Source organism: Leptinotarsa decemlineata, unplaced genomic scaffold, assembly GCF_025532065.1.
Source record: "Leptinotarsa decemlineata unplaced genomic scaffold, Ldec_3_MD MMD2_tig00078422_RagTag_RagTag, whole genome shotgun sequence".
Lineage (NCBI taxonomy): Eukaryota > Metazoa > Arthropoda > Insecta > Coleoptera > Chrysomelidae > Leptinotarsa > Leptinotarsa decemlineata.
In genome coordinates this window covers 3127336-3151354 of record NW_027412747.1, presented here as the reverse complement: position 1 = coordinate 3151354, position 24019 = coordinate 3127336, and the positions used below count along the sequence as shown (strand labels likewise).

General features: G+C 35.9%; 1 protein-coding gene across 3 annotated transcripts in view; it reads left to right on the top strand.

The window, feature by feature from the left end:
* LOC111504309 (uncharacterized) overlaps positions 1-24019 on the top strand; it is a 130716-nt gene that overhangs the window by 22593 nt on the left and 84104 nt on the right. For all 3 annotated transcript variants that reach the window (XM_074186050.1, XM_074186049.1, XM_074186051.1), the window contains exons 3-4: positions 3821-4002; positions 14242-14974. In XM_074186050.1, coding sequence (XP_074042151.1) covers positions 3821-4002; positions 14242-14974 — 915 coding nt within the window. The remainder of the gene's footprint in view (positions 1-3820; positions 4003-14241; positions 14975-24019) is intronic.

Here is a 24019-nt window from a genome sequence, read left to right as displayed (position 1 = left end):
CATGGGAGTTAGGTCGGGTGATATGGCCGTCGAACGTTGGTTGGCTATCCAATTATTACTAAAATTTGCAGCCAAAAAATTGAAGACAATTGTAGTGTTGTGAAGCGATGCCGCGTCTTGTTGAAAATATTCAATAGTTCGCCTTAAAATTTCTAAATGTCTCTGAGATAAGAGAGTTCCATTAAAAATGAACGTGACGATAATTCCACCTTCGAAAATACCTGCCCACATACTAAATCCAAATCTTTCTTGACTTCTTTGCTCCACAATAGAATAACGATTTTGTTGTGCCCCAGTGTAACAATTGTAGCGATTGAAAATGCCAGCACTTCTCACATAACCTTCGTCTGTCCAAATACAATTAACGAAAAATCACGCACTTGATTACTTACAACTTTCCAGGAACCACTGGCAAAAAGCCATGCGGCGTTCAAAGTCTCCTGGTCTGAATTGATAAACTCTTCTGGTCCTGTATGTGTTTTTTCTAAATTCTCTTAACGTTAGTTCTTGGTAGACCTGTTGATATTTTCAAATTTTGCGTTGACGTTTTGTGATTATTTTCAACATCTCCTAAAACCACTATTTCTTCCAACTTTTTATCCCTATTTGATTCATATAATTTTGGTCTTTTTTCAAATTGACCACCATAAATTAGGTTGTCTTCTCTCTGGATACCTCTCGTGATACGAATTGCTTGTTGCTTCTGCATTTTCTCCGGTTTGTATGAAACAGACTATCATAGCCGATTTTTCATAATGTTCATACTTTATTGCGTAAGTGTTTTTACATTGAACAAAAACCACTAATTGAAAAACGTCTTTATTGCTTAACAGCTACCAATAAAGATTTGTATTCTGTTTTATCGCCGCATCGTCGAAAGCCTACTTGATCAAAGTCTACTTGAAAAAACCTAAAAATTCAGTATTTCAGAAATGACTCTAGCAAAACATCGTGTGTGCTACATTTTTGGAAAGTTAATTTCAAGTTCTATTGAAATATGCAGGAATTTACAGGATGTCTCATTAAAAAATAGTTTTCCATCAATAACTTATGATATCTCATTTGAAAAAAATATTTTTATACACAATTCAATTCTAGGTAAAAAGTGCTTTGGAAATATTTTTATAGAAACAGGACATTTTTGACAGGAAAAAATTCACAGCAACTTTTTATATTATATATGGGTATGCGGTTTTCACCATTGAGTTTGTCACAAAATTCGACCCTGAGACACAGCTATCAGTTATCATCTATCTAGTTTGAAAAGAGGAGTTTCCCTTTAAAAAGCGTCCAATTTGGCCCACTCTTCACACATAGACGCTCACTATGCATTATTTTCCTCATAATTATGTCCAGCATGTCGAAATAAAGTTAGTTACGAAATTACTATCAACCAGCCAACTTTGACACAGGACAATGATCGTCCTGTTCCAATAATGAAAAAAAAAGTCTGATTTTTTTATATGTTATCGGCTCAAAATTGTGCCTTTCCGAGTCAGGATTGAAAAAGAAAAAAATGTCTTTTTTAATGTGTCACATAGATATCTCACTCAAACCCATGAGCACGTATTATGTCCTCGCACTCTTATTCGGAGCAATGTTTAAATTGAGTCTGGGCATTTTTGGCTTCTGACTCCCTACGTATCATGAAAAATAATCAATATTTAAACGTTCCCGTGTTAGGAATCACACGTTAAAAGGTAAGACCTCGTTAATCCCTACCTCGCACAAGTTTCGAATTCTGAGGGTTGTCGTTCGTAGGGGTGCGACAGCTGCTTAACGGAAAAACAGATTTTAAACAGATTTTCAAACAGACATGCGAGTTCACGTTATTTTTGCGAACTTTATTAGAAATTATATTTATAACATAAAATTATAAATTTTAGAATTACTGTGTGATAAAAAAAAAGGAAGTTGAAAATGATAACATATTTTTTTTGTTTTTATATAATGAATTTTGTCAAAAATAAAACTTATCACGTCTCCTTCTAATAATATTTTGCTGAATTTTTTGAATGCTTGGTATTTTGGCCATAATGAAGAATTAACCTTTCTTGAATTAGTGTTTGAAGAACGGTATGAATCTGATTGAGATGAAAATCATCTCAGTTGGAGTGTTTTCAGACAGATGTTTTTCGGCAGACGTTTACCAGAGCCTTCTATGTATGTAGTTGGGAGAAAATAATATTTCGAAATTTATTTAGAAATATTCATTTTTTCATACGTGTGTATCTCTCCTCGATAGTGTTCACTTTTGACTTATCAGATAATGTAGGTCGCGTTATGAATTTCCATTTTCAAGGCTTATCAGCAAAGTCTCAAAATTCTTGTTTGCCATATTCTAATTGGGTTATTTTGAGACTGAAAAATATTACTACATCGAAAACTGTCACCAGCGTCGACTCTTTAGAAGGATAGATGTGTGGATGTTTCAGAGATATAGGCAAAGATGTAGTTGAAAAAACAATAATTTTGGTTGAGATAACTAAAGAATGACCGATGCAAAGATGAGGTTGATTTGGAAAGGATAATAGCTTCATCCTTATCAAATTCAGAAAAATTATCCGCTTTCAACTGTTTCAATGAATATTTTCCAAATCATAAAAAAATTGTTACCATGATGGGATTTATTTGGAAATTGATTCCCAATTGCCTAAGAAGAAATAAAAGAAGAACAGGTATACTATCGACAGAAGAATTCTTTGAACCTAGAAGGCATCTCATAAAATGTGTATAGTTTGGAAGTTTTGATGGAGTTTATGATGAGAGGTTAATATTCCCATGTCCCTTCGTGAAAGGGAGTGGAAAACATTTATTCAGAATTTTGTATTTCTATTGTCCCACTTTCAAAACATACGTAAAGAATTAGCATGTTGAGCATTCTCAGGAAACAATTTTGGGTTCTTACAGAGAATAAAAACCATCCGAACTGTTTTAATGAAATGTGTTTTTTGTCAAGATTCGAAGAAATAAGAAACCTTTTCTGTTACTCTATCTTTTGAGTTGGTTTCAGCTATTTTTCTTTGGGCAATTAGAAGGTTTGTTGCAAAGAGAGGATGTCTTTTAGTTATATACTGTGACAAGGAAAGTGATTTTATTGAAGCACAACGCACATTTTGGAAATCAAACAAACACATGAAAAAACTGCAAGATTCATTGGATTTCTTGTAATTCTAAAGACAGAGACAGATTTTAACCAACAAAAACGTGAAGATAAGTATCTGTATAATTTCATAGATCTTTTTTGGCGGTCAGAATTATCAATTATGGCAAATTACTGATGGATATAACAGTTATCTTTGTGAAAAATACTTTGAAACTACTCAGAAACTTATCGAGGTGAACTAAAAAGTTTGCTTTTTCTACTCCTGAGAATTTTTATATTGTAGAAGGTATAAATAAAACACATTTCTCCGTCTCGTTTTCAGTTGGGCAAGCCAATCATTACTTTGTTTCTAAAGTCAATCCTTCCACCATTTGGACACCAGTAGTATACTTGGATAAAAAGCAGAGCTGAAAATTAATCTAACAGCAGACAAAACATCAGCTGAGCTGAACCATGAATGCGTTGTTAGACTCAAAATATCTTTGAATAACTACTTCAAGCATCATTGACCATGAACATATCTTCTTAAGGAAGAACTATCGATGACGAAAAAACTTGGCTTTTCGCCTTCGTCAGCCAGACAAAAATCAATTTCTACAATATAATTTTTGTTGAATTTTAAAATTCAGTCCAACACGACAAAAAAATATTATTTTCTGTCTACGCTTTAGACGTCTTATATTTTTGTCTGATTGTACCAATATCAATTTTCAGAGACAACTAGTGAAAGTTAACGCTACTTTCAACGCATTTCTGATGTCAAACAACCCTCAAATTTTGGCCACGAAGAAGCCCCTTTCTATGATGAGGGAGTTGGATCTAGAGGACGATACCAAAGAGTACTGGGGTTTTTATCTTTTGAAGGGAACATCAGTGACTGTGTCTACATGTGTCAGGTATGTAACATCGGATGATTTTTATTACTACAGACCAATTTAAACAATTTAAATGACACCTATCACCCATATATACAAATGAAACTACAAAAATTCAACAGAGGTTATTGGATATTATTGAACGGATGAATTTGGTCGAACAATCTTAATGTACACAAAATATTTTGGGGTCATTATTCTTTTGAATATAAAGTTAATACAAAGTGTTCCAACGAAAATTTGACTCTACTGTAGCTTGGCGTGTGTTACACCGTAATTTTTGTTTCCAGGGGAACCAATTCTTATATGGAACACGAGTTGAAGTTTCGGATACGAATCCGAAAATTCAACTCGTTGCGCGAAGCAGCTATTCTTCATATTTTTTAGAAGTGTAGGTCTGTAGGAATCAATATGAAACCGATATTATTTTTTCTCATGAATGAGAATCCAAAAATTGGGTAAAATACAGTCGAAAAGTTAGATTATTTATATTTTCGACAAATTCATAAAAAATGTGAAAGACATTGTAGAATACTTAGATGTAGCAGTAACTGATGAAGCTACTTGATAGCGAAACGAGTTTCGAATAAAATTCATTGTGGAAATTCTACAATTATCATCATGGACAATTGAAAGACATCTGCTTTACGGTAGGGCGATGTCAACTCACCTGAAGGACTATAAATCATCATTGAAATGAATAAAATCATCACAAATATGTCACTGATGTCATCGGATGAAAAATTTTAAAAGTCGCAGCTGTCAAATTTATTCCAAATATTGTCTAATTATTTGATCAACAAATATTCCGCACCACTCATTCATTTGAATTAATGCTCATCCCGATATTCGACTAACAAAAGTAAAATTTTCTCCACTCATCACTTGACTATACGGCAGATCAAGATGGTAACCACTTTATCCTGCCAGACCATAAAGACTACCTTGAGTCAGAGCCCACTTGAGTTCGGAAAGGCAAAATTTAGGTTCTTTGATAAACCGAGGTCTTAAATGTTCTTGAAGAGTACCACATCTATTGGCTTATCCTTGTGTAGTGTAAAAACGTAAATGGGTGAAACGGTATTCACTGATCGAGAGTACGCAATTTTGTTCGAGATTTTCGAAAAAATATTTCAAGATATGGTCTTGGAGTTCGAAACAAAATATCCAGTCATCAAAATAATTCATTTTTGAAACATCAAATAAAGTTGTTTACGTGTTTCGTACAGTAGCACAATTGATTAAAATAACGAAATGTATTTTCACTAAAATAAACACGAAATCTTTTAGTTGACACAATTGCAAGGGTCTCTAGTTCGTGAGAATGGTAAAATGTTTCATCCTCAGTAGTCATTCGACTGTAGTACTTTAGTGGTTTGAAATAGTCCTCATGTTTTTGTAGTGAAATACTAATTATTCCTTTACTACTGGCCTCCGTATGCAACTCTGTTTCAAAATTTGTATTATAAATATAAAGTAATCGTTTAGACATGAGACGTTTCTTGATTTCATTGAAGTCTTCTTCCGAAGTCAATTTCTATGAGTGCATGGTTTTTTATAAAATAAAATAAAAATAAAATAAAATATTTATTAATCCTTTCAACTATTGTTAACAATAGATAGGATAAGTCAAAAACAGTGTCATTAAGTTTTAATTGACAAACAGGACGAAACAAGTACAATGATGACTAACATAGACTATGTAAAATACACTTCGATATCATCTCAAAATTGAAAAGTATAATTCAAATTCCTCAACAGTATAGAAACATTCTCTGATAAGGAGTTCCCTAAGTCTATACTTAAAAACCGCCAGGGATCCCACGTATTTTATTTCTTTCGGAAGACAGTTACAAAAACGGCAGCCTGCATTGATGGGAGATTTTTTGTAATAGGAGTGTTTGGGCTTGTTCAATTTGATATCATTTTTATTTCTGGTATTGTAAGAATGTGAATCACTATTAATGGGAAATGAATGTTTGTTATTGAAAATATATGATAATAGTTTCATTAAATAAATTGATGTAACCGTGAGGATCCGTTTAGTTTTGAAAACCTGTCTGCATGATTGGCGACTACTAATGTTAAAGATAAGCCTTATAATTCTTTTCTGAGCAACAAAAATTCTTGTTATGTCTGATGCCTGACCCCATACTATAATATTGTAGGAAATTGCGGAATACACAAATGCATAGTAAACCTGTAATAATGAATCTGTGTTCAAAATATTTCTTAGTGTTGCCAAAATATAAAAGCTTTTGTTGATTTTTTTACATACTATTTGTATTTGATCCTCCCATGTTAGGTTACAATCTATGAGCGTTCCTAAGAATTTAGATGAAGTGGAGGTTTCAACAATATTATTATTGACTTCGAAGGTGAAATTAGAAGGTATTCCATGTTTTGTGTGAAACTCAATTATTACTGTCTTACTTTGATTCATTATTAGTGTATTCTGCTTACAGTAATCCGCAAAATCTTTCAAAACTGAGTCAGTTTTCTGCTGTAGTCTTTGGCGATCAGTGTAAGACACCACAATAGAGGTGTCATCAGCATACATGAAAACTCTACCGTCCTTTATGTTATGAGGCAAGTCATTGACATAGGTAAGGAAGATCAAGGGACCCATGACACTTCCCTGCGGTGTTCCAAGATCTAAATCGTATTCCTTCGATTTGGTTTCACCGATTCTCACGATGATCTTCCGATCTTCAAGAAAGGACGTTATCCAGTCGTTCACTGGGCCACGTAGACCTAGGTTGTTGATTTTTTCGGAGACGAAATTACGATTAACCGTGTCGAATGCCCGCGTTAGGTCAAACGATATGACAACTACATACTCATTTTTGTCCATCAGATCATTAATGTGTTGGACAAGTTCTGTTATGGCTGTTTCGGTAGATAGCCCAGGGCGGAAACCATGCTGGCAATCAGTAAGTATTTTATGCTTTGTGAAGAAATCTGTAATTCTTTTGCAAATGATTTTTTCAATTATTTTGGAAAATATGCACAGGAGAGCAATTGGGCGGTAGTTCTCTATGTTGCTCGTATCACCTTTTTTGAATATGGGAATGATGGCAGCCGATTTCAGAACACTAGGAAAAGTGCCTGAATTCACTGATAGGTTTATAATGCCAGCAAGGTATTGTGATATAATACAAGCACACTTTTTTATTATATCAACTGGGATTTCATCTAATCCAGTAGATTTTTTATTAGGTAAGTTAGCGATAACTTCTTCAACTTCCTCTTTAGTGGCCGATATGAATACAAGAGAATTACTTATGCTGTTGGAGGTTGTGCACGACTTCGATATATTATTTCCGAAATGTTCAGTCATTTTTTTTTCAATAACAGTGGATAGGTAGTTGCCAAATAGATCAGCGATAATCTTTGGATCCGTGGTTAAATGACCTTCATAAGAGATTTTTAATTGTTTCTGTTTTTTGGATTTCCCTGTAAAATTATTTGTGATAGTCCAGATTGCTTTGGATTTATTGCTGGATTTTTTTATTTTGTTGTCGTAGAATTCGCGTTTTTCTTTTTTAATATTTTCATCCACTTCTTTTTTCATTTTTATATAGTGAGTTTTAATGTCAATATCATCAGTTCTTTTCCTTAACCAGTCTAAGTGTTTTAGATTAAGTCCTTTTTCAATTTGTCTGATAAGATTATTTTATCCGAAAAGTTTCGATTTTTAGCTACCTTCCTTTTTTTTGAGAAAGCTAAATCAAAGCACCATAAAAAATTTCCTAAGAAGAGTTTGTAGGTCTCATCTACATTGCTCATGTTAGTGGATGGCATATTGCGCATTGTCTTCTCAAGGTGAAAACAGAATTCATTTACAGAGGCGTCATCGAAGCTACGGTAGGTATAGTACGGGTTTTCTATTTCAATTTTATTCTCAATATCAATATGAAGAGTAATATCAGTTATTTGAGCGTGATGGTCAGATAGACCTGGATCAAAGTTAATTACTTTGGTTAGTTCAGGGTGACTAGTAACAACAACATCAATACATGAAAAACTAGTTTTGTTATTGATAGTAAATATTCTAGTGTAATTATCAATCATAGATGACATTCCGAAGGAGCTGAAAATATCAGTTAGGATTCTCGATTCAATTTTTCTTCCTTTCATATCGATGTTAAGATCTCCACAGAGCATCAAATAGGTGAAAGAGCTGAATGCCTTCGTTAGTAGCTGGGATAGCTGATCATAAAAAATTTGTAGATCACCGCCTGGTGGCCTATATATATTCACCACGCAACATTTTTTATTGATTGATATTGCAGAGCATTCGATTATATTTTCAATGGAATAATTATTCAAAAATCCTACTGATTCAGAATACGAGACTAGATCATTTCTTACAAATATGATAGAGCCTCCATGTATGTGATGCCGCCTATGAAAGCTACTTACAACGGTATAATTGTTAATATGGATGTTTTCGATTTGTTCATTTTTTGTCAACCAGTGTTCACAAAAACATAAACATGTTGGGTCATACTGGTATAGTAGTGGTTCAATAAGGTTCAATTTATTCGATAAACACTGGATATTGAGGCTTAGGATACGTACGTTCCTCTTGTAGTTTGAGTTACTACAGTGAGTCATCGAGTCAGTCGGTGCGAGGTGTCGTGTCGGGAATTTGCATTTCGGAAGGTAAGCTACAGATGATGAATTTGGGATAATTTGGGATATAAAAAATTCTGAGAATCAGTTTCTTCCGAAAGAGAAGTGCATGGATCCCTCTCTAACTCAAGAGACTGCTCATCAATACAAGTGAGCTCGGAATTATCAGACGGTTTTACAAAAATTAGGTTCTTAGGTGAAAAATTAGATTGTAATGCAATTAAATCGATTAGATTATCAATTATCTCTCGTTTCCTTAAGCTATAACGACAATCGTTGGTGTTCAAGAATAAGACTTGACCTTCCATGTAGCAGTTCAATTTGGCAGCGTAATTACTCAGTTTGTCATTGAATTTTTTAATCAAATTGTTGATCTTCCCAAGAGATTCGACATATGGCACACCAGCCAAAACTATATTTGTATGGCCGCAACTTTTAATTTTCTCATTCAAATCTCGGAAGGAAGGGTGCTTTCTTGCTTTATAATCATTTGAACCGGCAATTATTATTATAAAATCATTTAGTGTAAAATCCCTAGCTAAGTTACTTATATCTACGATAACATTTTTGAGGAGAGCATTTGGCTTGACAATTGCTTGAATATTAATATTAATTTTTGTCGGAGGAGTTTGTAGTCTTGCCTGCAACATTGATGCCATCTTCAAACCGAATTGATCACACACTAGAAGTACTTTTCTGGCGGTATATTTTTCTTGATCACACTTATTTTTGAGTTTCAACTTTTTTTCGATTTTATCCTCGTACTGGTTTTTCTTCATTTCTTCTTTTTTTTTCGTTGTTATCTTTCCATATCCTTCGTTTACTTTCTCGGGTTTCTGTTGTTCAAGTGATTCCATTTTGAACATATGGAATTCATTCTTGATTTTCTTTAGTTCATCGGAATATAAATCATTTTCCTTTGTCAAAACTTCGATAGAAGTCAACATATTTTTCCGCATTTCGGTTAGTTCTTTTATGTCCTCTTCAAGTTTCCTCACTTTTGATTCGTTTTCCTCATTTATTACTTGTAGTAAATATGTGTTTTCTCTCATTTTGCTTATTTCTTCATTGAGTTTACTTATTGTTTGTTGGAATTTTTGGGACTCGAGTATAAAACTCTCTTCTGCTTCACAGACTTCGTCTTCAAAATCTTTGCTTCTTCTCTTTAATATACTTTTCCTTCTCTTCATTATCTCTTTTTAGAATTTGTATTTCTTTTTCGTAGTGTTCTATCCTATCAGAATCTTCCCTATCCTTCAATTCCAGTGCCATCCGCAAATGCTCTATTTCCTTATTCAGTTTAAGAAATGCATCTTCGTCACTCGGTATACGGCTTGTATTCATTACACATTTTTTTGTTTGTGAGGTAGTTTTCGGAACCTTCACTGCATTTTGAGAAGCGTTCTGGGATATATTCTGAGACCTTGTCAATCTTAGCGACATTGCTTCGAATATATTCTGTCACTTAATTTTTCATCTGTTGTTGTCTATGTTTTTCGAATATTATATAATATCGTCTGTCTACTATTCAAAATACTAGCAGGGATGTCACAAAATTGTTATGTTACAGATATTCCAGACAATACAAATCGACCATTGGTGGTATGGAGATCCGGTCTTCTGATTCAAGGTTGAATTGATAAAATATCTGTTGTTATTTGGTTCTTTTATGTGAACATGCAGTAAACAGACTCATTGAGATGACTTACTATTTGTTAACAGCTATGAGTATCCACGATGAACTAGACTTTCACCTATGTCACTTCAAAGAATTTTTATATAATATAATTTTTTATAATAAATTTTAAGTGATATCAATCAAGACCCAAGAATTGTCGTGATTTGTGAAGATTTTTAGGAAAAGGAAATTCTGAAACAGCTGTTATTTCGTTCTGGCTTGGATGTATATCCGTTGCCGGCTATTGCGTAACCAAGAACTATTGCTGTATTCAGTTTCAAGTAAAAATTTTTCAATATTTTGAATACATTTTTCAATGAATGAAGAGCTCTTTCGATTGTTTTTGAAGGTATCAAAATATCGTCTAAATACATAGTAATATTTTCATAGCACAATTCGTATACACACCCTTTTTACAAATGAAACATGTGATTGAACTGTCTCTGTAGATTTTTCACGTTTTGTTGGCCCAGTTTGCTCAAAAATCTTCGAAAAAGTTCTTCAGGTGTTTTGAAGATTACTGATTTTGCGGAACCTTGATATTCCTGCGGAAGTTCATCTATGATGCAGAAATTTGCGTTCAGATCAATAAAACGTTCTCAATAAAACACATTTGGAGTTATAGTAGTGCAACATCGTTTCAGTTTTCTGTTTTTTTATATCCAACATCTGCTTCAAATTATCGACGAAGTTCTCATGCGATGGAAAGGCACTCAACAATTGAGTTTTTTGCTTTTCCCACGACTTATTATAGTCTCTAAGACTATTATATAAGAGTTTGGCAATTCCTGAAAGCTTTTTTTGCATGAAATAATAATATGAATTCGTAAAATAGCACCGGCGATGAATGGATGGGAGTTGTTCGATTTTGTTCTGCTAATTCTTTGAATTTATATCACCGACTTTAGGGTCAAATGTGGGCACAATATTTTTGACTGCGTGATTTCGCCGTGCCTCTTTCCATATGATTTTGGTTATAGCGGCGACGTCGCGTCGCTTCGGCGAGTCATTATCACTTCCGCAATCATTCTCGTTTTCCAGTGCAATGACTCAACATACGAATTATGAAAATGAAAAAATATCACTACTTCTGAAATGTAACGACGTAAATCAATGAAACGGTGTTCACTGTTCGACAGCAAGCTTTATTTTGTCTTCAAAATATTTTTTCAACAATTCGTTCCATTGCTCAGCGTTCACACAATATTCAAAACATCAAGGAACAGAAACGTATGTATTGGTGACAGGGTTGTAGTCCTCGTTCAATGTAATCAAATTCATTGGCCATGCCGGCAGTTGCTTTGAGAAGGAATACTCCAGTTCAAGCTCACACATGGTCCCGTACCATGCAGAGAAGGGGATACAAACTCCTGATGACATTACCGGCTCAAACAGCATTTTTTATTTGTTGGTTTTCGGGTTTAACCGTGGTCTTGGTTATAATCTCCCAACGTTTCGACTGCAACTGCGGCAGTCATCTTCAGTGGCGTGGTGGAAATACTATTCTTGAAGTGTCAACAACATTTCTGCCGTGTCATTCATAATGCTGATTTTTCTGTAATGGTAAGTTCGCGCGTACTTCCTGCGCGATTTGATTGACTTGGCTTCATTTTGGCCGTTTTAAATGCTGTGTGTCAGATCTTTGGTAGATACGTTCTCTCTTCTTCTCTGTTGAAATTTTCTTGGTGTTTGTGTATTTATATGACTTCTAAATACATTCTTGTTGAATCATGATTCTATGTTATTAGCCTCTCGGTATTATCAAACAGCATATTGTGTCACCCGTCGGACAGTGAATGTTCAGCGACCGCAGACTTCTCGGTCTGTCCCAATCGGTAACTCCGCTTGTGCTCGACTAGACAGGCACCAATGCTTTTTTTCATCTGACCGATACACAGTAACATGTCATTGCTGGTTTGAGTAGATATCTGCTGTCTTTAGCTGATCTCAGATCAGGAACATTTTGGGAAGACTAAGACGTACGTCCCAGAATCCACTGACTTCACCAAACATTTGAAAGGCATCACCTTGGAGCCAAACGACATTCTAGTTAGCTTCGATATTGTTTCCTCATTCACAAATGTACCACTCGAATAATCCCTCAGCTACACAGAGGAGATCTTTGTACAAGATATCAACTTATTTCGACATTCACTAACGACAACTTATTTCCAATGGAATAAAACATTTTATGAACAAGTTGATGGAGTCGCCATGGGCAGTCCACTTAACTTAGTAGTGGCGAATTTCTACATGGAAAAATTTGAAGAAAGAGTCATTCAAACCTCAGAAAAACGACAGAAGCAATGGTTGAGGTATGTAGATGACACTTTCGTTGTTTGGGAGCATGGAAAAGAAGAACTTCAGAACTTCCTAAATCATCTGAATAGCTTTCATCCAAAAATCCAGTTTACCATGGAATTAGAAGAAAACCTCCAAATCCCATTTCTTGATGTTTCAGTCATCAAGAAAGCTGATTAACTAGGCCATAAGGTGTACAGGAAAAAAACACACAGATCGATACCTACTCAATGGTTCCAACCATCATCCAAAACAGAAACTAACCGTCATCAACATCCTAGTGAACAGAGCTTTGAGAATATGTGAAAAAAAGTACGTCGACGACAAAATAAAACACCTAGCTTAGGTTAGTTTAGGTCCAAAGTGAGTGGGTCTATTCGACCCTCTACCGCAACCCGCAAGAATTGCGGACTCCCAGTGACCTGTCCTGTTTCCCAGTGACCTGTCCACCTTCCTGGAAAATACAGGATGGACGATGACCTAGGAGAACAACTCCTCGGGAGGATGTACAATGGGTCACAAGTGGCCTAAGTGCTGTGGGCTTACACTTACCCTCCCTACTCTACAGATACAGAGAACCCGCAACGGTTTTTTGTGGCTCACACTCGACCAAATAAACCCATCTTCTTAACGAACCCGAATAGTTTGTATGGTGAGTGGTCTTTCAGGTCAGATGGTAAGAGTACGGTTCTGACGAACTTTTAAAACCTGATTCGGTCCCCAACGGGGCAAGCACAAAGTATGTGCTCTGGTGTTTCATCATTTTCCAAACAGAAGCTACACACGCTGTCTTCCGACAGCATATGATGATTCAAACGACAGTGACCTGTAAGAAGGCCTGTTAGACATCGTGGTTCATCCCTACTGTAGTCCAACAACTGTTTGGTATCAAGCTTCGGAGGATGAATAAACGCAAATCCTGGAAGATTCTGCCATGAGCCCATTAATCTTCCGCAGTTGTAGTCGAAATGTTTAGAGATTATAACCAAAGAAACACGAGATCCTGTTCGGAAACACCGAGAGGCTAGTAACATCGGATCATTATTCAACAGGAATGTATTTAGAAGCCATAGAAGTACACAAACACCAAGAGAACTTCAACACAAAAGAAGAAAGGACGTATCTACCAAAGATCTGGCATACATCATTGAAAAACGCCAAAATGAAGCCAAGTCAATCAAATCGCGCGGATAGTACGTGCGAATCCGCCATTAGAGAAAGTGCGCGAAAAATCAGCATTTTAAAGAGTACCTTAACCACGCCACTGAAGATGACTGCCGCAGTTGCAGTCGAAACGTTTGGAGAATAAAACCGAAGAAGACCACGGCAAAACCCGGAAACCAACCAATACATTGACGCCAGCCGTGAAAGCCTACATTTCTATAGCACCATTTTATTTTGTAGACACTCTAAATTTGGAAGTCCGTAGCTTCCCAGTTCACGTGTAATGAATAGAGGTAAATAATTTTTGGAGTGGAGTTTGCCGATGTGAGAATTTTTCACTGTCATTACCTCTTGGTAATGGTACAGGAATGGTACAAAATGGTACAGGACGCTTTCGTCTAAGAACTGCATATTCTCTTCATAATTCCCAATTCGTTTGTCTCGAGAAATATTTTCAATAAATGAATCGTGTTTTATAGGTGGCCTGGAGCATCTCTAATAGTAATCCGTGGCCACAAGCATCTCCATGAATGTGCCTACATAGGTGACGACTCCTCCGAAGAGCTGGACGAGCTCATGGAGGCGGTACGCGAAGGCGTCTACGTCGACATCCATGAAAACCGACCTCCCAATAGCACGAAATCAGACAACGACGAAGCTCCGGCCAACGACCCGGAGTTGATGAGGCGCCACCGACCGGAAGTGGAATTCCTAAGCCCGATCCACCGGAACGCGAGCAGGTCCCACCACCTGGCCTATGCAGAGGACAATAGTGAGATCTCCGACACCAAGGACCTGAAACAGATCCTAGACGCCCTTCACGTCAAATCAGCGACGTACAGGAAAAAACTTTCGGGAAAGTCCCACACGCACAGGAACTCCACCATAGCCAAGGGCGAAAGCCAGAATATGCACATCGAGGCTCCGGAGCCCAATAATTCATCGCAGGAAATCCTCAGCGACATCTTGCGAAGGCTGAAGGCCTTGGGTCCCAAAGGGCCAAAGATTCTGCAGAAGGTAAACGTAGAGTTTGATCATATAGGCGATTCCAAACAGGAAGCTATCGATATGAGGGCTCGCCACTATTCGAAGCCAAGCGTTAATTTCGGAGACTACATAGATCAGGCTCGGAGAAGAAAAAGGGATTTGATTTTATCTACGGCAATGGGGATGAACGAGAACGATGAAGAGAATGATCATGCAATGGAGGAGGTAGGTAGTGTTTTGTGTTGCAAATAAGAACACCAATTTCATTAGATTGTATTTATTTCAGTTCTCAGTTGAAACACGTGAAAAAATGAATAAATTTTGCCATAAATGAATTCCAACAATGCTAATGCGTTTACTACGTTTGTATACAGTGTGTAAAAGCCAAATGGAATAAATTCATTATTTCGGTTATTCTACATAATAAAAGAAAAATCCCGAACCACGTCGAATGTAAATTATAATTTGACATTCTTCAACGTAAAAATTCTCTACCTTTAACCCCCTTCGAATGACAGGTGCATCCCCCAATTTTTTAAATAGGAAGTATAGGTTTGTGATATATCGTTTGAAAGGTCTCTTCATTGTCTATCCAAAAATGTTATCGCCTTCAAGTTTATTGCAATAAATTGAGATCATGTGGTTACCGAAATTAGATAAAATGCATTCAAAAACTAAAATGTAATGCAAAACGTAATGAAATGTAGAATACGAAAAAGAATTGAAGGGGTTATATTTTTTTGTATCAAGATGGAGTAGTAGAAAGCCAAAAACTTTCTTTCTCATGAAAAAAAAAAAACTATTGATGTTCGAGTAGATGTTCAAAATATTCACCTCGAACGTCTTGGCAACATCCTAATCTCAAATAAAACTGTCTTCTAACATTATTTAACATATCACGCGTGACCGACCTAATCGAAACGTTATTCGTTCTTTCAAGTCACTCAAATCTGAAGTTTTAGTTTTGCACACATTGCTCTTTACATATCCCCATAAAAAGAAATCTAATGATGAAAGATCAGGTGATCGCACTGACCATTCAATCGATCCTCGTCTCCCTATCCACCGATTCGGAAATGTTGTATCGAGGTATTGCTGGACATTCTGCTGAAACCATATCGTATTCACTGGAACTTGAGGGTTTCCTGGATTAGGATATGACTTTGCTAAACTTGGAATGACATCATTTTGAAGTAGTGCCAAATAATTATTGCCATTCAAGTTGCCCACATTGAAGAAGGGATGAATGATATAGTTTCCCTGCCCAAACATTAACCTTTTGAGGCGTGTATTCTGCTCATATCCAGTGAGGATTTTCCGTTTACCAGTAGCGGCAATTTTGCCGATTACCATGACCGTTAAGACACAAAGTAGCGCCTTTTAATTGGATGATATTGTTATCCAACATGCCCATCATTTGCTCACAAAAATAAGTTCTTCCATCAAATTCGTCCTCCATGAGCTGTTCGGGTTTTATCTCCGTAACCAATCATTTGTGAAACTGTTATTTTATGCATTTCCTTCAATCTAACGAACATTAAACTTAAATTCAAATACTGACAACTAATGTTGTAACATACAAAACAAGTTGACAAGGCGTTTTAAACTAACGTTACCAAGAAAATTATTTACAGTTTTTAAAGGATACCATCTAAAAAGAACATTAATATGGTTTTTGCTCACTTTCTTATTATCAATATCTCAATATGAAATGAGTTTTGTGTATATTGCAATAAGTTTTGAGTGTATTTTATCGAATTTCAGTTACCACTTGATTTTAATTTATTTTGTCTTAAATGTTGCAACAAAATTGAAAGCGATAACATTTTTTGAAAAGGGAATGTAGATACCTTTTGAACGATACATCACAAGCATATTCTTCGCATTTAAAAAATTGGAGTTTGTACCTGTTCGAATTCGACGGGGGTTGAAGGTAGGAGTAGCATTTTTCCAATGAAGTATGTTAAATTATAATTTGAATTTGACGTTTTCCGGGATTTGGCTTCAATATGTACCGTAACCGAAATAATGAATTTATTCCATTTGGCTTTTACCATATGTCATATAAAACGACTGGAAATATAACATACGTGATATCTCTTTTTTTTAATATGACAAATAACACTGAATTTTAATGATACAATAGTCTGATGTTGTTTCAGGATTGGTATAACAGTAACTAGAGAAACTGAATGAAGATGAAACTTCAAACTCATCATGATGAGTAATATCACCATTATCATTAGATTTCAAGTTATTTTTGATTCATCATTCTTTGATATAGAATACGAGCGTTCTCAAAGTTCTATAGGGCAATTTTCAACTTGTTTTTATCGAGGGCTATTTTATTTAATCTAGCCTTATTGGCTAGTGCTCTGTTTTTGTTTTTACCCAAACTATAATGTCATCAATATAGAGTTTGACTATATATAAAAATGTTGAATCGCCCATGAAAAACTTCATAAGCAGATTGAATTTCGCACGGCATTCTCAAGAAGCACTAACGTCCAAATAGTGTACCGAAAGTGCATAATTTCGCACTGTCTTCATTCATACTGATCTGCGAGAATCCACTATTGATATTATGATGGTTCTCAATATCAATTCATTCAGTTACATCTACGCGTCTAACTAGATTTATTTTCTGGCTTGCAGCAATTCCCAATATGCATTGCTGGGTGTTTTGCACGACAAAAATCTAAGATACAATTCTTATGTTAACAATTGAGGTAACATTTTCCTTTTGTTACCACTGTTTCCGGTTTTCCGTCAAATCACCGGATAGATTCATAGGTGCAATTCTTTGTAACCACCCATCTTTATCGCACTCCTAAATTTACACTCAATTGCCAAATATGACTTCAATCAGCATTTGATTGAACTTCGCCATGTTTCGTGATGTGAATAAGAACGGCAATTTGAAAAGCCTGTGTTCATTTTAGATCCCAGTCGATACACATAAGTAGTTGACTGATGCCGGTACTGGACCTCCTCATATTGACATGATGCAACATGTGACCTTCAATTGGCCTCTGATAACGAATTCGAATCATGATCTCGAATATTGAAGTTTGACCTTCATAGAAGTGGGGGTAGAGGGGTTTGCATTTGAAAAAAGTATGGTGATCAGATGGTTGCCGTGGAACATTCAATCAGAACGAGGACACAGTGGTGCAAGGATGTATTTATGTGCTGTTGTTGACCCTTCCATAGCGAGGTGTGCAGTGTACTCGATTCGAGACACTTATGGTTCGTAGTGAAGAGTTGTCGCCAGCGGTTTCACTGTGCTCATGATACACGGATATCTCTGTATTCAAAGTGGAGTGGACTTTTTCTTATGGGTTATTCCGTATATGTGATCGTTTTCTAGGGTCATGCCTTCACACATATCCTCCAATATTTTCAAAGTGTATGATAACCGCACTTTTCTTGAGTGAATTATGAATTCATCAAGTGACCCACTGCAACATAGGTGTGAATAGATAATTTACCGTCCTTGAGATGAATTTGAAGGATTTGTTGAAGCTCAGTAGACCCGAACCGTCATTCACACACTACTTTCGACGAGGCTCAGAAATGGCATTTACAACCTACTTTCCGATCAGCTCTCATTTTTTTCTTGTTCTGAAATATATCTCACGGATAGCTGCATTTTTCACCTTACAAAAAGTGATATTCTACTCAACCTCTGTAGGTACATATACATCGAAGGAAAAAAGTTTGAATTGGATAATAAAAGTAGTGCAGAGCAATTTTTGTGGTTGCAGAGAAATAATAAAAAACTAGATATGCTGAATATTCTGAAGGTATACAGACAAGATTCCCAATATATGGTGAATATATGTTTCGACCAGCTCACACAAGACTCAGAAATGGTATTTATAGCGTACTTCCGACCAACTCCCACAAGTTAGACTGTTTTCTTATTCTCAAATATTTATTATAGATGCCATAGGGATACTTTGAGGGATACAAATTCATATTCTATTTAGCCTGTGTTCTTATATATTTGACATCGGAAAATAAAGCTTGAATAAGATTTTCAAGGTAGTGAATTGCGTCAATTTTTGTAGGGTGCGGACACAACATACAACAAGATGTATTGAAATATTTTTGCTGAATATTCTAGAGACATAGTATTTTTTTCCACCCGTATGAGAGTGAGTGCAATAAGAATACATGTCTTGCAATTAGTAAACAAGTCTTTTTGAATGAATTAGAATTTTCCCAGAATCATGAAAGAAAGTGCTAGTGTTGCTCTGCATGAAGCCAATCTCCGATGACTGGCGATATTAACTCATGATGTATAAACCTCTGAAGAAGCTAGCCACTTGCGCAGAGAAATGTCAGAAAGAGACTCCAAAAATCCACGACCCTTCAAACCCAAAGAACACACTGAACGCCTCGGCCGCGAAAGCCTTCACCAACACAGATATACTGAAGTGATTTCGTTGGTTTTTTTTGTAACATATTTAACTTTTTCAATTGTTTCATAAGGTAATGATTTTTCAAAAATAATTTAATATACCAATATCTTACGAAATATTCAACAAAGTCGAACTCATTGAAATTGTTGTATTTTATGCCTTCATATGTTTTCAAGAATAACCAGGATTAGCCATATAGGTTATTCCTGCATATGCTGTTGGCGATACAACTGCTGCAATATATTTTCAATTATTGAAACACACTTGCATACCGGTTTCCGGCTGTTTGGCCACTTGTCAGTGCAAGGTAATCAATATAAAGTCGATTATTTTCCATAATTGAAAATCGAATTCTCTCAGAGTATCATTCCTCGAACTAGGCTGAAGCAGACAACAAACGACAGGTTTGTCATCGCCTCATTTGTCTGTGAAAGATGTAACCAACCGTATATCCGCAATTTGCCCGATTCCTCTAATAAGGAACAGCATATGCAGGAAGCATCAATCCTTCTGTTATAACTTCCACTCACGATTGTTACTGAAGATAATAGTTTCACTGACATGTTGAAGTTATATTTTTACTCATATAAGCTAATAGGCCTGATGTAGTCATTATTGACCATTAGAGCAAGATATCTGTCATCGAATATCCGAATGCATCGGGGATTCGAGGGATAGAGCCTGACCAATGGAAACTTAAGTTGAAAAAAAATATGACTCTATTCATTAAAATAAGAAATACAGATAGGCAGAGTTCAGCTATGAGAGCTGCTTTCAAACCCAATTTCGATTGGTATGTTTTTTAATTTTTTTATATTGTTCTGATATCAAAAATTCAAGTAAATACAATAAACAAGTGAAGTCGAGAAAAAACACTTAATGTGTGGAATTGCCCAAATCGTTTTGCATATGCCGAGCCATAATATCACTGTTGTGTGAGAAACATGTCTTTTAAGGTCTTCTTGTAGTTTTTCATTGAACTCTCTGCAACTCTGTAGGGATGGTGTCATACACTTTGCAGCATTGTAGGGGAAACTTCGAGTGAACATTGTTGTGGTATGCTTGATATTGAGTAACATATGCTCATTACGAGAAGTGCTACTGTGTGATTGTGCTACCAGCCCTTCACGTAACTAAGGCTGAGATCACGAAACAATAATTCTGTGCGTGAAAGTAAACAACTGGATTTCTTTCAGATACTTGAGTGATAGCCAGTCAGAATCTCGAAAGGATGGAGTTGTGTGTACATAGTTTCAGATACCGTAGGAAAATCTGACACAACTATTTTGTATACCTTCGTTGGAGTCGCGATACATCTGATTGTTGCAGGGCGGATCCGTAGATACAATCGCAGTAAGCTAATCTTGAAAATATAAGTGTTTCACAGAGACTCAACTTCAGACTTTTTGATAATACGTGTTTACTTATATAAAGTTACGTTAATACATTGAATGACATTTTACACAGATGACTTCCATGCTTTGTGAATCTCAAGTTTGTATCTAACCACAAGCCCACACTTTTACATTCATTCCTAAAAGAAATTATGTGATTGTTGACACATTTCGACAATCATTTACACACAATATTTCTTTTACTTTCGAGACTGAATAACATGACCTGGGATTTCTTTGGATTGATAGCTAGATTTTATGCATAAGATACGCCGTATAGAGTTTGAGGTTTCTGTTAATATTTTCATTAGCGAGTAGAATATCTTTGAAGCTGAATGAACTATACAATTGGGTGTCATCGGCGTAGTGGTGGATTTGACCAAAACTAACATATTCATGAAAGCCACTTATATACATTGTAAAAAGGAGTGATCTCAGAACTGAACCTTGTGGTACACTAATAATTTTTTTAAATTGTTGTTGATTGGTTACCATCAAGGTGAGTCGATTGGGTCCTTTCGGAAAGATAACTATTCAAAAGTGACACTGCATTATGGGTGGCACCAAAGCACTTAAGTTTTATGCACAATACATGTAATTTCCTTAGAAACTTCATTTTTCAAGAAAATACCAAATTATACTTTTTGACGTCTATTGATCTTTTTTGATAATCAACATTAACAACTTTTTTCATAAACATATCTCATTCATAGCTATCTAAATGGAAAAAAATATATATATACTGAATGATAAACAAATAAACAAAATATATAATCTGTAACATTCTTCCCACCGTGAAAGTTCTTAAGAATTTTCACCAAATTCAACATCCACCCTACAGATTTTGGTTACAGGACGTTTGACGACCCCTGTAAATGTTTTCACCACGACTACTCTCGTAACATTGTCCTTTTCTGGAAATACTGCCGTGATTCTACCTAGTGGCCAAGTATTTCTCGGAAGGTGACCATCTGCAATAACGACTACACCCCCAACCACAACAGGTTCATCATCCTTGATCCATTTTGCACGCTTCGATAAAGTCGGTATATATTCCTTGATCCATCTTGACCAAAATATCTCTGCCAGCCTTTGAGACTTCTTCCACTGCTTTCTTAGGTTTTGTTCTTCGAATGTGATAAGGATCACTTATCACAAGTCTTCGCCATTTGGAACACCGGTGTACTTCTGGCAGGTAATCAGAAGATGGAACAATGAAACCAACAAAATGTTCGGCAGATTTTCTCTCATTTTCATCGTCGAGATGATAATTTGAAAAATCGAAGTCTGTGGTGAATCATTCAAGTTCCACAGAAAATCAGGACCACGAAACCAACACCCATTATAATTTGCGTCAATATTCGATGAATTTATTCTTGTTGCTTCATCAGCAACGTTTAATTTGCCAGGGACATATTTCCATTGAGCTGCAACTGTTAAATCTTGTATTTCACCGATTCTATGTGCGACAAATTGTTTATAATTCCGTCCATCACCTTTGATCCAACACAGAACTGTTTTGGAATCTGTCCACAAAAAAGAACTATCGACAGGAAAATCAATTTCTTTCAATATCTCGCATAACAATCGGCTACCCATCACTGCACATTGTAACTCTAGCCTTGGAATTGAAATAGGTTTCAGGGGACTCACTCTGGCCTGTGCTGAAACGAAAGATACCTCAATGTGCGTTTCGAAAATTATTCTCACGTAGACTACCACCGCAAATGCTTCCTCGCTCGAATCACAGAATATGTGGATTTCTGTTGCATTAGCAGTAGAAAGAGAGAGAGAGAGAGAGTAGCATCGGGGAATCCTGAGTGAAGAGATTGATTCCAAACTTTTCAACCATTCTAACTATCTATGGAAGATTGTTGTTGGAATATTATCGTCCCATCCGATGCCACTTCGTCAAATTGCCTATAGAATGTTTTTCCCTTGATAGACAAGAATGTGGGAAAGCATAAGGGATCAAAAATCGACATAACCAACTGCAAAACTTGGCGTTTTGTAGGAATCACCGTACCGTCACTTATTTCTTTGAGAACCTTATGATAATCAATTTTGAATGTAAACGAATCAGATTTCACATCCCACTATACTCCTGAAATGCGGTCCAAAGATGACTTATTGAAATACTTTTCAACATGTTCATTTCCGTATTTTGGGATAACCAAAGGTGAATTTGAAGACCAATTAACAATATCGAAACCATCATTTTTATGAAGTTCAATGATTCTTTCGATTTTTGAGAGTGCTTCTTGCTCTGTATCACAACAATCCAGATAGTCATCAACATAGAAATTTCTCTCGACATCTTTAATCAATTCAGGATATTTCGATTGCTTGGCATTTAAATTCTTAACATATTGTGCGGAACATAGAGCACAAGAAGCACCGAACATCATCACCTGTAACTCGTATTCATCTACCTGCCTATGTTGCTCGCCATTTCGCCAGAGAAACCGCTGTGCACATCTATCCTCCTTGCGAATTTTTACTCTATGGAACATCTCGGTTATATCCCCACAAAAACCCCATTTCGATCGACGAAAGCGCATCAGAACACCTGGTAATAAAGTCAGATAATCCGGACCTTGCAGAAGGTTTTCATTTAAGCTGGTACCATTACTCTCAGCGGCAGCGTCAAAAACAAGTCTCAACTTATTGGGCTTATTAGGATTTACGACACCACCATGTGCGAGAATTTTGTTCAATCGCCTCGAAAGTTTCTAATTTCCGAATGTACCCCTTTTTTAAGTAGTCACTGATTTTGTTGCAGTACTGATCAAATATGACTTATCCCTCAACATTTTTTTCTCAATACAAATCAACCTTCTCATAGCATTTGATTTACTTTCTGGTAAAGTTACATTGTCATTTTTCCAAATCAACTCCGTCTCATATCGTTTTTCATTTTCTAAATGAACTGTTGTTTTTTCCAAAATATCAAGGGCTCTTCTATGAGCAATGTCAATAATTCTATTATTAACGGAAAAGCCAAATGATTCGGTACTAAAAGATTCCCTGACTAGACGATTCAGTTCATCATTGTTATCGCAGGAATAAATGTGGAAGCTATATACATTTTGATCAGATTCTGAAGTGTTACCATGGATAACCTATTCTAAATTAGTTTTAGTAGCAATTTCTTGCTACTGTTAAATGGATATTGTCCTGACCTATGAGAACAGTAGGATTTGCATCTACCATATCTTGAATAGGTAGTCCTTGAAGATATACATAATCTTTAAGATTATCCATCACGATGGTTTGAGAAGGTAAAGACAAATTTGTTACTGTTCTCAAACCACTCATTTGGAAGATTCTTGCCCCTTCATGAACTCCAGAAATTTTCATATTGAATCATTTTGAACCTTCATCATCTTAGCCCGTTGCATGCATAAAGGTTTGGTTTTCCCTGATAATCCTGAAAGTCAGATCTGCGA